Source organism: Humulus lupulus, chromosome 1 (assembly GCF_963169125.1).
Source record: "Humulus lupulus chromosome 1, drHumLupu1.1, whole genome shotgun sequence".
Taxonomy (NCBI): domain Eukaryota; kingdom Viridiplantae; phylum Streptophyta; class Magnoliopsida; order Rosales; family Cannabaceae; genus Humulus; species Humulus lupulus.
The window spans coordinates 275,626,840-275,642,091 of NC_084793.1; the positions used below are offsets into that span (position 1 = coordinate 275,626,840).

Sequence of the window (15,252 nt, forward strand, 5' to 3'; positions counted from 1 at the left end):
TTAATGATTAATTACTTAGAGTACATAATTTGGATAATAAAAAAAAGATAAAAATAAATTAATTTTTATATATTCTCATTAAATATTAATTGAATTGTTGACTTTTTGTGTTAATTTGTATTTTGTGCATTAAAGTAAATTGTAAATATTGGACCAAATATAACATTAATTTATTTTTTATGCTAAATTTATCATAAAATATACATATAGCATTGAAGATGGTCTTTAGAGTCCAAAATGTTGTACAAAATTTAACACAAACTAAAAGCTTATCCAAATTTAGATTATAATATAACATGATCTAAATTTGAATCATCAATAAATAATCATTTTTTATTTACAATATTGTCATTAAACATTAATAAGAGACTTTAATACACAAATTTACAATATTGCAATTAATTATTTTTTTTTAATATTTAATTCATCAACAATCATTAATGATAGTTTCTTTTTGTATCAATTTGCATTTTAAAATGTATCATGCTACATATAATATTTTGTGTGTCAATTTTCTAGGTCATCTCAATGGTCAATTTATATCCATTGATTGTTATCTTACCTATTATATAAATGGCTATCTAACGGTATTTTGTATTTAACGGATTTTGGTATGGTTTAACAGAATTTGGTACAACTTTAACAGAATATGCTCAAAAAAAAAATTACAATTTAACAGTAATGGTAAATAACCTTTCGCACTATTTCAAAAATACACATCCTTTCAAGAGTACCTTTCAGGAGTACACAACCTTTCGCATTCAGTACCACATTACAAATAGATAAACATTATATATTATATCATAAAGCTGAAGGCAAAGAGAACATATTTTCACTTACCCCGAATGGCAAGCAGGAACTGTCCCATTGTATTTTGTGGTCCCTGGTTCAATTCTCCTCATCATGAAATTTATCTGATCCATAATATTTGCTGATGGAAGAGTTACCATCTTCATGTGTGTCATGAGACTCTAAAGGGTTGTATCTATCCTCGAAACGTGACAGAGGCTCTGAACTGTGATTCTCATATCTTTCCCTGTGTCGCCGATCTTTAGATTTTGATCTGTAATCAGAATGTTTTAAGGACCTGGATGATCTGTTATCATGATGCTTAGATAGTCTAGAAGATGAGTGTTTACTCTCATGATGCTTGATTCCATCCATTTCATCTTGTTCCCTTGGTCTACGAGGGCACTCACTTGACCGGACATGTCTTGGACTTCTGGAACAGTACTCTCTATCGTGTTTATACCTACTGACACTTATATGTTCCTCTGAGAGTTCATGGTTATCATGATGGCCTCTTCTTGGTTGCTGATATTGTTTTACCAAAGGACCCTTAGAAGTTGTAGCTTGAGTCCTATAATCAGAGTGCAATTGTTGCTGGTAGTAATTTGGGCTATCTCCACCTGTTGAAGAGTCATAGAAGCTTTTTTTAGGCATGTCACCATATGTGGTCGTGTCAGACACATAAGGTGGTTTAAATGGAAATGTATCCTCTCCTCCAGATTCCTTCTCAAAGCACCCAATGCCTCTAGCTTTTCGATATATCAAATCCAAGTCCAAGCAATATTTTCACGAGTCCAGTTGGTTGTTCCATTTCATTTGTTTCAGTTTCCACTGGGAAAAAGTCTGATGATGTTAGAGAGATTATTGACTTCTCTAAAGAAGTAGCAAAAGAAATTAAACAATTAGATTCCTACATTTTGGCTTACAGAAACATTAAAAAGGTTAGTGAGATTTCTTTTCATATAGCAATAGCATATTAAAATTAGATGAGTACATATGCAAGTTTCAAATTAGTAATCTTGCAAAAATTTAAAAAAAAAACTATATTAGTTTAAACAAACAAAACAAACAGAGAGAAAACTAATTCTTATTAACATAAACATAGAATACTAAATTCAAAGGTAAGAGTTACATCTCATAATATATTTTACAAAATTACAATCATCAATTCAGAAAACGTAATACTCATGCATTGAACTATTTTTCTGAATAATTCTGAAAAATTTACATAACATAAATTAAAATCTCCATGGGTTGATCAATTTTTTTAATACTATTAAAATTTACTTTATTTTTTTAATAATTAAAATTCTATTACTTGGTCTGAGTAGTAAATTAGAAGTAAGAATTTTAAACCAGTTAAGAAAAACTTTCAATGCTGGTAAAGAATATGATGTGGCTAGACATTCATATAGTATTAGAGGAGACTCCTCTTTATTTTTACTAAAATCGAAAATAAAATTATAAATGAATAACCCATAGGCTCAGCATCATCCAAACAACCATTTTAAATTAAATAATTGTTAGTTATGCTTTTTAAAGTTTGTTACTTATAAATATTTTTAAAAAATAATTTTTATAAATTACTAATATCATTATTATCGAACACAGTCTAACTTTTATAGATAGAACTTTGAGACAGTGAGACATACATGGTAGTTGAGGATTGGTTTCCATATTGGAATAATATGGAGATTGTGGATTTGATTCTTATTACTTTCATAGTTGGAGAGGGTGATGAACAGATAGGGCAGAGCTGTCCTGTGTGTTTGGAGGAATTTGAAGTGGGAACGAGCTATGCACATATGCCACAATGTTTACATTTGTTTCATGTCAACTGTATTGTTAACTGGCTTCGTCGAAATCCTTCTTGCCCAATTTGTCGAGCTCAATTATTTCATTTAAGTTGGTTTTAACCAGTTATAGATTTAATATATTATATCGAGAAGGCCCTGGATATAAAATATAACGTGCATTGCACGTATTTTATACCTAGTATATATATATATGGAAGATTTTTTAATGGTTACTACCCATAGGTGAGTACTTACAATTATGATGATTTGACAATATAGTGACTTGGTATAGCAAGTCACCAACAGGTACATAATTTTTTTTAACATTAATTTTGGATTTAGTTTTTTTTTTGCCATAATTAATGTTGTTTCCAACCAATGAGAGACACTAGCTATATTTAAAAATTGACATGCATTTGAAAAATGAAAAATTTACAATATTATATTTTCATAATAAATACACGTTTTTTATTAGGTAACCTTTTCAAAAATTTGAAAAAATCAAAATTTATTTTTATAAATATTAATTAACAACTATAAATATGAACTATTGATTTTAAACTAATGATTAATATTAAAGTAACCATTCATGAGTAGTAACCATTAAAAGTCCACCCATATATATATTTAGCTATAGGATCATTTTTGAATGATTATGATTAATATAAGGAATATTTACATTTTACCACGTTTTTTTAATCATAATTACATAAATAGCGTTGACTTTTTTATTTACATAATTAATTTGGATTAAAAAATAATATAAGTTTTTTCTCTCACTCTCTTTCCTTTCGTCTACATTTGTATGCATCTTTAGTTTAGTTTTTTTGTAAGCCTATCTCTTTCTCTCCATTCTCCTTAATTTCAAAAAAAATTTCCGGACACACCATTAGTCGATTGGGCTCAAGAGTGGTACAATCGTGATCTACTATTCAATGTGGTCATTTTGATATGTGGGAAGTATATGTCTTTTCGCCGTCGCAGGAGAAAATGACTAAAATAAAAGGTAACATTTTAGTATCTTTTTTGTATTTTGTTAACAAAAAATTAACTAAAATTTAAACTTAAACAAAATTTACTATACCAAAATTTGTATTCTTATTCTACATTTAAAATATATCATTTGGTATTCTAAACAATTCTAAAGCTATTTTAGAAACATTTCAACAATAACTTTTTTTAAAATAGATTCTTTAGTATATTATTTGTCAACTTTAAATAGAACATAAGAAAACTCGTTTTGGTAACTAATTAAGTTTATTGGCTGCTTTAAATTTGTGGCATACTAAAAAATTTAGTCATATATCAAAATGTAACCAATTGATATCTTAAATGGTTTTAAAAACAACGAAAATGTAGATTTTAAAAGTAATTATGCAATATACTAAATAATATCATTTTCTAATAAGTTATTCATAGTAACTTGGAATTATAGGAGTACATTTTTATATTATATGATAACTAATTAGTTTCTAAAATAGACCTTGAAAGTAACATAATAATATCTTAAATAATAAGACGTGTAAATTATATGAGTGATTAAAAAAATCTATTAAAAATTTTCATTTAAAAGTTACTGTGTAGTATATTAAATTAATTTTTATTAATAAACTATATAGTAACTTATTATACCACATGACAACTCATTAGTTTCTAAAATAAGTTTGAAGGTTACCAAAATGTATCTTTGTACGCCCTGGTTTTCCCACGGGCTGGTTAACAAGCCGAGCTGCTGACTAATCGTAGTCATCTCATGAACTCCCCTAAGACCGGAGCTTCTGTCGTTAGCTCGAGGAAGCCCAAAGGGCTCCCCTCCATAGTCCAAGACTAGAGCAGGCCCCCTGAAGGCCGAAGGTCGAGTCCAGTATGAAGCTCGTGATACGAGCTGGATATGGGGCTGTGACCCCTTGAGAAGTAAACACACGCAAGGTAAACGTGCATATATCAGGCATCACGTGTCTGATATCCCTCTGACTTCTCGGACACGCAGCAGGAACGTGCGTGCTCAGACACCCACGGTGGGGTTAGGCCGTGCGGCCCATTACTTCCTTACCTATTGATTTGACCACACTTATGTGTCAGGTTTAGGAATTAATCATGAATGTCACAGAATTGATACGACAAGTAAGAAGGTCACGGGATGACCTCCCTACCAACTTCCAGGTGCCTTCTCCTATAAATATGGAGACCTTGGGAGTTGATAGGGGTTGGAAAAATAATCTCTTGTAAGAAATACTTTGTAACCAAATACTCAGTACAGATCAATAATATTGACTAGTGGAGTAGAAGGATTTTAACCTTCGAACCACTTAAAAACCGTGTCTTGAGTCACCCCTTTCGTCCTCTAAGATCATATATATATTTCGGTTCACATTTAGCACTAATCCTTTTCTCTCATTCTCTTAATTACCTGTTGGCGAAGAACCGCGTCAACAATTTGGTGCTTTCATTGAGAGCTTTTTCGATTAGTGCTGCTGCAAACATCCAACTATGGTGACTACTCGGTCCAGGCATGGTAACGAGACAGAACAACATGATGGGCAGGAGGCTCATCATACCACCATCCCTGATGAACAAGTTCCTGAAGTCCAGCAGCGGCCAGGAAAACAGCCGGCAGGCCAAGACGATACTGGTAGTTCGGCGCCTCGGCCGCCTAATCCGAACCCGTGTTATTATACTGCGGTGGAGATGGAGAACGCTCAATTGAGGAGCCAGTTAGCAACGGCCAGCCAGCAAATCAAGGATATCCTGGCCCGATTACCCCCTCTCACAACCGGCGTTAACGTCGGAGAGAGGCAAGGCGAGGCTCCTAAGTCTCGCCGGAATAACCGGTCCAGGCGTAGACGTTCGGATAGGTTTCCGGCAGCCAACTCCACCCCTTCGTCACACCATCGAGAGGCAAACTTCGAGGAAGTGCCTAGGACCGGACGACCGCAGTACAGCCATTCGGTCAGGACGTTGACTCCTAGCTCTCAGCCATCCTCGAGAACGCCCAGGGGAACTCGAGGAAGTTCTCAAAGGAGATCCGGGGGGGGCTTGCGGCGTCAGCCCGTCCCCGACGACCGTTCTGCGCCTCTTCCAGATCGTCCGACGCAGGACCAACAGGTTGGCAGGGCCGAAAGGCCCCCACCAAACTTGATCCGTCCAGACGGAACTAGGATCACCTCTCCAGTCAGGCATCCTCCATCTCCGATCAGATATCCGTCTCCTCCTCGGCCCATCCGGGACGTCCCAGCCTATGGGAGTAGTAGGAGAAACCCATCGTCTGCTGGACCTTCCCGGCGTAGCAGGGCGCCAGGGGAAAACTCAGGTCGTCACCACCAAAGGCAGACTCCAAGCCTATCCAGCAGGAGCCACTGGACCGGCAGTCGCCGGAGTGATCTCTCTGGGGGAGACCTGCGTCAGCGGTTAAGTTCGGCGCAAAGTCACCAGAGCACCCAGGGAGGTGACCTGTGAGATCGCCTCAACTCTCACAGAGAAGACCGAGCTGGAAGTGGTGGCCAAGCTCGTTCAGGGGGGGTCCTGTCCGAAATACGCAACGGGGGGAATGTCCCAAATAACCTATCTCAAGATAGGAGGGGCAATAACCCACCAAATGTGTATAATGGATCCGGAGCTGTTGAACAGCCCCGGAATAACCAAGGACATCAGGACCAAACCCTCGATCGCCTAACCCAGATGGAGGAGCTGATGAGGAAACTTCTATCAGAAAAAGAAAAAGACGAATATGATTCAGGGGACGAGATGGAACTCTTCGCCCCCAACATAGCAGCGACGGCATACCCGTCTGGTTTCCGTATGCCTCACCTGTCAAAGTTCAACGGGGACGGAGACCCCTCGGACCATTTAGGGATGTTCAACACCCTAATGATGGCCCATAACATTGGCCCGGAGCTGAGATGCTTGATCTTCCCCTCCACGCTGACTGGACCCACCAGACAATGGTTCAAGCAAAGTAAAAGACAGTCAATCAGCTCCTGGAAGGCCTTCTCAGCCGACTTCAAAAGGGCATTCCGAGCCTCTCAGGCCGCCCGTGTTCAGGCCGACTCCCTGGCCAATGTGAGACAGCAGCCCGGTGAGACTCTGAAGGCCTACCTGAGCAGATTCGCAAACGTCGTTGCTCGAGCTAGAGACGCGGATGATAGCTCTAAGCTCATGGCCATGAGAACCGGAATCCTTGTCGAAGGAGACCTATGGAAGGATATACAGAGGAAGGGAGTCAGCTCGATCAACGAATTCCTTAACAGGGCCCAAGAGTGGATAAACTTGGAAGAAGCCGAGGCCTTAGCTGCGGGAATAGGGGCGGAGGTTGTGGCGACGACCCCGAACGTCGCGCAGAGCAACCAGCCCGGTGGAGGCAAGAGAAAGGGCAATGGCGAAAACAGTCAGCACGGCCAAAAGAAGAATAAGTCCGTAGATAAGTTTAAGCCCGTTTTCACGACATATACCGAGCTCACCCAGTCCAGAGAGAGTATCTTCTTGGCCAACTCTACTCGGGTCCCCTGGAAGAGGCTGGAGCCATTGAAGCACCACAAAGGAAAGAGAGACACTTCTAAGTTTTGTCGTTTTCATAACGATGTGGGCCACAATACCGAAGATTGCAGGCACCTAAAAGATGAGATCGAGACTCTCATCCGAGCCGGTCCCAGCGAGTCGACCTACTCCAGAGGTCCCCGCCAGTCAGCCCGGGTCCCGGGTAGATCAGGACGTCCCTCCTCCCGTGGTCGGAGGAGAGATATCCACCATCTCGGGAGGTCCACACATGGCTGGCACAAGCAGAGGCGCCCAGAAGAGATACGTGAATGAACTAAAGGCTCATAACAAAGTGGAGTTCGTCCCAGAGCAGCGTCAGTCAAAACAGCAGCGATTGGAGAGGCAACCAATCACCTTTACGGAGGACGATGCAGGCCATGTCTAGTTCCCTCATAACGATCCTCTGGTTGTAGCAGTCCAGCTCGCCAACCGGAGGGTGAGAAGGGTACTAATAGACAATGGGAGTTCGGTAAACCTTCTATTCCGATCCACCTTAGAGAAGATGGGTCTGACTGTCGCCGATCTAAAGGAAACCTCCATGATGCTGTATGGTTTTTCGGGAGAAGGATCAGCAGCGATAGGGACGATCGAGCTGGTGATCACCCTAGGAGAAGAATCTTGAACAGTATCCAAACTACTCGAGTCCGTGGTCATAGACTGCTCCGCTGCTAACAACGCCATTTTGGGCCGACCTACGCTCATAGCTTTCGAGGCTGTCACCTCCATCCGACACCTCGCCATGAAGTTCCCCACCTCGACGGGAATCTGCACGATCCAGGGTGATCAGCTCGCTGCCAGGGAATGCTACAGCATTTCCATGAAGGGAAAATCTAAACCCGGGCAGCTGGCCATGGCCATTCTGAGTGAAGAGGAATCCCAGGAACCCTTGGCGGCTCCTGAGATTGAAAAACCTCAAAACGCCAAAGGGGAAAATGTCGCCTTAAGTAAGGACATTGACCCCCGAGTAGGCGAAGACAGATTCGAGCTCCAGGCTATTGAGGAGCTCGAGGAGGTGAACCTTGATCCACAAAATCCATCATAGATGGTCAAGCTCGGGCAAAACCTCTGTAGCAAGAGAAAGACAGAGCTGATTACGTTTCTGCGGGCTAACTTAGATGTATTTGCCTGGTCCCACGAGGACATGGTGGTAATTAGCCCGAGTGTCATCATGCACATGCTCCATCTAGACAAAAGCGTTCCTGCCAAGTCTCAGAAGCAAAGACGTTTAGGAACAACCCGAGCTGAAGCCCTAGAAGAAGAAGTAGCCCGGCTCAAAAAATGTGGCTTTATCCATGAAGCCAAATTTCCAATTTGGGTCGCCAACCCCGTGCTAGTTCCAAAGCCCAACGGAAAGTGGCGAACCTGCATTGACTTCTCCGACCTGAATAAAGCCTGCCCCAAGGATTGTTTTCCATTACCAAGGATCGATCAGCTGGTGGATGCCACGGCGGGGCACGATCTCATGTCCTTTATGGACGCGTACTCGGGCTACAATCAGATCGTGATGAATTCGGCGGACCAGGAACACACCAGCTTCATGACCCCGACTAATGTCTATTGCTACAAGGTCATGCCTTTCGGTCTGAAGAACGCCGGAGCTACCTACCAAAGATTGGTAAACAGAATGTTCGCGGACCAGATCGGAAGAAACATGGAAGTGTATGTTGATGACATGCTAGTCAAGTCAAAGACTGCCGACAACCATGTTTCCGACCTGGAAGAATGTTTTAAAATATTACGAGAATACGACATGAGGCTCAATCCCCAGAAATGCACTTTTGGAGTCGCGTCAGGAAAATTCCTGGGGTTCATAGTCAATACCCGAGGAATCGAGGCAAACCCCGACAAGATCAGGTCACTGCTCGAGCTTCCTTCGCCCAGGTCGCGGAAAGATGTCCAAGGCCTAACAGCGAGAGTGGCCGCACTAAACCGGTTTATTTCCAAGTCAACCGATAAGTGTTTGCCCTTCTACAACCTGCTCCGAGGAAACAAGAAGTTTGAATGGACAGTAGAGTGCGAAAGCGCATTCCTCGACCTGAAGGCGCATCTGGCTGAACCACCCGTATTATCCAAGCCCAAGGCAGGCGAGCCTCTTTTTCTCTACCTAGTTGTCACTGAGGATGTGGCTAGTGCCGTACTGGTACGAGAAGAGGACCAAGTTCAGAAGCCAGTCTATTACATCAGCAAGAGACTTCTCGGGGCAGAGTCACGATACCCACTGATGGAAAAATTGGCGTTCTGCCTAATCACGGCCTCGCGAAAGCTCAGGCCGTACTTCCAATCCCACTCAGTACACGTCATGACCGATCAACCTCTAAGGCAGGTTTTTGCAAAAACCTGAAGCATCGGGACGTTTGTTAAAATGGGCGGTCGAACTCAGCCAGTTCGAGATTTTCTACACTCCACGAACTGCTATAAAAAGTCAAGCCCTCGCCGATTTCATGGCAGAATGCACGGGATTCCAAGAGAATCCAGCAGAGGGCTCATCTCAGCTCACCTCGCCCCAATCGTTGTGGAAGATCTTTGTAGACGGATCATCCAACGAGAACGGCTCTGGGGCCGGAATCATTCTGATATCCCCCGAGGGACATAGATTCCACTTGGCGCTAAGGTTCGGGTTCAAGGCCTCCAACAACGAGGCGGAGTACGAAGCTTTGCTGGCCGGCCTGAGGATAGCCAGGGAGTTAAAGGCGAGCTCCGTCCAGTGCTTCAGTGACTCCCAGCTCATGGTAAACCAGGTCCTGGGCGAATATCAAGCGCGGGGACCCAAGATGGCCGCCTATCTGGCGAAGGTGAAAGTTAAGTTGTCCGCATTTGAGCAAGGATCGATCGAACAGATACCTCGGGAGCAGAACACTAATGCAGATGCTCTTTCCAAGCTCGCCACCTCGGGAGAGACGGAGACCTTAGGGTTGGTGCCGATAGAATTCTTGGAACAACCAAGTATAGAAGAAGGACGAGCCGAGGTCGAAATGATTGACGCTAGGCCGACCTGGATGACCCCCATTCTTGAGTATCTCGTCGAGGGCAAGCTGCCTGAAGGACGTAACGACGCACGACGAATCTTGTATCAAGCTTCGAGATATACGCTGGTCGATGGGGTGTTGTACCAATGTGGGCATTCCCTACCTCTCCTCCGGTGCGTTCATCCAAGTGAGGCAAAGGCCATCCTGCAGGAAGTTCACGAAGGATTCTGCAGAGACCACACTGGGAGGCAGAGCCTGGCCTTAAAGGTTCTCAGACAAGGGTATTACTGGCCGACTCTGTCCAAAGACTCGATATCATACGTGAAGAAGTGCGACAAGTGCCAGCGATTCGCTGCAGTTGCCCAAGCTCCTCCAGTCGAGCTGAAAATGATCTCGGCCCCTTGGCCGTTTGCCGTTTGGGGAATAGACTTAGTAGGCGCCCTGCCCACTGGAAAGGGCGGGGTCCGTTACGCCGTTGTAGCCATCGACTACTTTACCAAGTGGGCTGAGGCAGAGCCGTTGGCAACAATCACATCTAAAAAGGTGCTTGACTTCGTGGTAAAAAGCATCATATGTCGCTTCGGCCTGCCCAAGAAGATCGTCTCCGATAACGGCACTCAGTTCGACAGTGACCTGTTCACCGAGTTCTGTGACAGACATGGGATTGTGAAAAGTTTCTCCTCCGTGGCCTATCCTCAGGCTAATGGCTAGGTCGAAGCTGTCAACAAGACTTTAAAGGCGAGCCTCAAGAAAAGATTAGATGAAGCGAAGGGGGTCTGGCCAGAACAGCTCCCCCAGGTCCTATGGGCATACCGGACCTCGCATCGGACTCCTACGGGTCATACTCCCTTTTCTTTAACTTTTGGGAGTGAGGCAGTCCTCCCCGTGGAGATAAAGGTTCTTTCGCATAGAGTCCAATTTTACGACCAAGATCGAAACCACGAGCTCCTGTGCCATTCCATCGATCTGGTTGAGGAAAGGCGGGAGGATTCACAACTCCAGCTCGCCCATTATCAGCAGAGAATCGCCCGCTACTTCAACACCAAGGTTAAAAAACGCACCTTTAGCGTAGGCGACTTGGTTCTGAGAAGAGTTTTCCTCGCCGGAAAAGATCCCAAAGACGGAGTTTTGGGACCGAACTGGGAAGGACCATACCAGGTCATCGAAGTCATCAAGGAGGGAACTTATAAGCTAGCTCGACTTGATGGAGGGGCGGTCCCGCGAACTTGGAACGCCGTCCACTTAAAGAGATATTACCAATGATTTACTTGTAAGGCCTGGAAAGCCACTTCTTATGTATTAATGAAAATAAACTTTTTATGCATATTTGCAAGTGTAATCTTAAAGTAACCACGAAAGACCCTTTCCCAGTTACTTGGGGGGCATATGGTACCTGGATATAACCAAGTCTCCTTAACGACTTAGATGTTGATTCTTATCGATTGACCGTTGTTTTCTTAAAAATGCGAGATATTGATAAGGGTTAACACTAACTAAGTCCTATCCTGGTTTTAACCGGGTCATAAAACTTAGAAGTTAATTTAAATCTGTTGATCGTTGTTCTTCTTAAAGAGCTCGAGATATGGATAAGAGTTAACACGAACTAAGTCTTCAAATTAAGTTCCTGGTTTTAACCAGGTCATAAAACTTAGAAGTTGATTTAAATCTATTGATCGTTGTTCTTATAAAGAGCTCGAGATATGGATAAGAGTTAACACGAACTAAGTTTTCAAATTAAGTTCCTGGTTTTAACCAGGTCATAAAACTTAGAAGTTGATTTAAATCTATTGATCATTGTTCTTCTTAAAGAGCTCGAGATATGGATAAGAGTTAACACGAACTAAGTTTTCAAATTAAGTTCCTGGTTTTAACCAGGTCATAAAACTTAGAAGTTGATTTAAATCTATTGATCGTTGTTCTACTTCAAGAGCTCGAAATATGGGTTAAAGTTAACGCGAACTAGGTTTTTCAATAAATTATAGCCGAAATGCTTAAAAGCATGAAAGAGCGTAAATTAAAGACATTAAAGCAAATTGTCTCGAGGTGAAAGCACCTCATGCAAAGGTTACAAAAAAAAATATACTTAAAAATGTTCAAAGGCAACAGGGAAAGAATGCCCTAAGCTCCGTCAGATGGCCCCTTGGAGGTCGCTGTCTCACCCTGCTCAGCCGCGCCCGAGGCCTCTCCAGTCTCCGAAGGCAGTGCCTCTTTCTCAAGGCGAGCTTGGAACTTCACCAGCAAGCGCGTCCAAAGGCTCGGTGACATGAAGGAAAAGTCAGCCTCCGGATTGTAAGCCCAACAGTGATAGAACAAATCCTGCATGGACTGCTCCGAAGTGGCCCGTTCGGCCTCTAGGGCGACCTGGGCGGCTTGGATCTCAATCTTCGCAGCCTCGAGGTCCGTCCGCGAGGTGGCAAGGGAGGCTTCGAGCTCCTGGACCTTCGAGAGGGCTTTCTCCAACTCGGCCTTTGCGGTCGCCAAGGCATCTTCAGTCGCCTTAGCCTCCTGAAGGGAAGCCTGATGCTCGGCTCTCATATCCTCGAGCTGAGTCTTGGCCCTGATAATGCTCCGGTGGAGAGCGACGACGCCCTGCGAGAAATGAAAGATAAAATTGCCTTAGAAGAAAAACAGGGCAAAGTGTAAGGGTACGAGCTTTACAGAGAAAATAGGGCAGCTTACCGTTAGGGTCATGCTCATTGAAGACTCCATCACCCCAACCGGGCTCAGTGTCTCAATGGCCCGAAGTTCCTTCTCGGTGAACTTATAGATATGGTTGACGGCGTAGTTCGCCGACTCGTACACTGCCCCCCAGAAGGCCTCTGGGATCTTCTCTAGGTCCTGAGGGTTGACTGGGATGCGCACATCGGAGACCGCCACGGCCGGAGTCTCGAGCTCCGTTCCTCCGTCCTGAGTGGCGGCTGGAGCTCGCGGAGGTGGTGGAGGCATTTGGCCTGCTCCTGCGGCAGGAAGAATTGCTCCCGTGTCCTGGGCAGCCGGGGTTTTCTCCTTCTCCTTTGCCGGAGACTTGGTGGAGGTCCCAGTGGCGCTCCTGGACCCCCAGAGCCTTTTTAGTCTTGGTCCGGCCGAGGGGTTTCCCCCGAAGACTGCGCCTCGCAAGCTATCCTCGGGCTGAGACATCTCTTCTGTCGAAACAAAAACATTGTTAGTACAAGTTAGCAACCATACAGACAAGGACAAAGGGTTAAATATAAAGTGTGCAAATACTAAGGGAGCCCTACCCCCCGAGCTGGAAGAACCTAAGACGATTATTTCCTGAACTGGCGCAAGTCCTGGGTCCGGTTCTGACTCAGGGCTAGATTCTTCTACATACTGCCTAAGCCCCGGAGCATAGATACCCCTCTGGAGTGATGGCCATGTGCGTAAGTTGGTCTCATACTCCTCAAATAGGATCGACCTAAAGGCTAGGGTGTTATCTACTACTACGGTACCCCTAGGCCGGTTCTCTTGGTGATCCAGCATGAGCTGGTCGACACAATGGAGCAGGAGTGTGTTCAGGTCCGGATCGCTTCGATGACGATGGACGAGCTGCCTAGGATTGAACCTAGCCAGCCGGGGGTCTGCGGTGGCCCTATCTAGACTCCTAAGTAAGTAAGGGTTACCTTGGCCAGAAGGACCCGCGGCTGCTCCGGATTGGATCCTCTCCTCGCCCATCGTCTGGGCGACCTCCAAGGTCCTCTTCCTGCTCCTCATGAGCGGAACTTCGTCACCCTCGTCCTCCTCGTCTTCATCTCCCGCGACCTCCTCCACGATGATGGGTCTGGTGTCTCGAGATGGGGGCGGCCCCCGGGGCCTCTTTAGGTTCAGGGTCTGATTTGGAAAAATCAGCTTGCAGAACACCATCGTCTCGTCCGTCACGAGCACGCGATAATCCTTCTCACTGGGGGGCAAGCCTGCCAGCGTTTCATATTGGCCCCCGAGGTTCACAGACTTCTCTGTCCTCGCGAAGATGGCTGCAAGGTTAGTTTGAGTCAGAATGGGGTACGGGAGGAGCTAAAATAACACTTAAAAGGCGAGCTAAGGACGGGAGAAACTTACGAGGACGATTGAAATAGTGATGCTCGCAGCTCTGGAAACCAGTTGACATGAAGAACTGGTCCTTAAAGTCATTGGGGTGGCTGGGCAGCTCGATGACCGCCGCTGTATTGGGAAACCGGGTTAAATAGTAAAACCCGTCACCTCGCCCCCGCTGGTCCGGGCTGGCTTTGAGGCAGAAGAAATATAAAATGTCTGCAGGAGTGGGGACCTCCCACTCGTGCTTCTGGAACAAATACCTCAACCCTGCCAGCAGACAGTAGGAATTAGGGGGGAGCTAAAATGGGGCCAACCCCACATAGTTAAGGAAATCAGCAAAGTACTGATCCAGTGGAAGGAAGGCCCCTGCCTTAAAATGTTCACCACTCCAGGTCGCGAACGACTCGTCGAGCGGCGCACAGCTCCGCTCGCCCTCTGAAGCAGGTCGAGCCACTACGGACGCTTTCCCCAAGGCGATGTTGTGGGAAAGGAAGATTTTGTTAATCTTCGCCTGGTCGGTTATCTTCGAGATGATCCTTTCCGCCTCAAAGAAGGCATCAGGGGCCACCTCGACCTCCTTCTCCACTGTCGGCCCGAAGCGGGGGATCGGGGAGCTAGGCATCGCCGCCTTCCCTTTGTCCTGCTGGGAGGCCGAGCTGCTGACGTTCTTCTGTGGGAGATTTATCTTTGGAGCCATCTGGTCGCCTAACGAACAAAAGAAAACATTTCAGAAAAGGCGACCCAAGCATGAGGAAAAAGCAATTATTATTTACACGAGCTGAGGTAAGCCCAGCCCGTGGAGAGTGGGACCACGCGGTTCGATGAACACGCGCCTGTGCTCCCAACCGATCCCCGATTACTCGGGATTCGTGTGTCAGGAGGGTCAGGATAGAATTTGCCTTGGGGGGAAAGGTTCAGTAGGCAGGAAATTGCAAAACCGCTTGTGAGGCGTGTTCCCTAAGCTACCCGGTTTTGCACCCAAAATTCCCAAAACTCCTACCCAGAAATTTTCCTCAGAAAAAGCATCCTGAAACCCATACTCTAAAGCGATTTCCTACAACAAATATGCCCTAACCTAAAAGGGCTGTCACCCTCCATATCCACAAAACCCAGCAAACACTTGCATGCGGCTACAG

General features: G+C 44.8%; 1 protein-coding gene across 1 annotated transcript; it reads right to left on the reverse strand.

Annotated features, from left to right (window-relative positions):
• Positions 1-888: 888 nt before the first annotated feature.
• On the reverse strand, positions 889-1,443 carry LOC133777471 (uncharacterized). The gene has a single exon (XM_062217098.1). It carries the CDS (start codon positions 1,441-1,443, stop codon positions 889-891), a length of 555 nt encoding a protein of 184 aa, XP_062073082.1.
• Between the last annotated feature and the right edge of the window lie 13,809 nt (positions 1,444-15,252).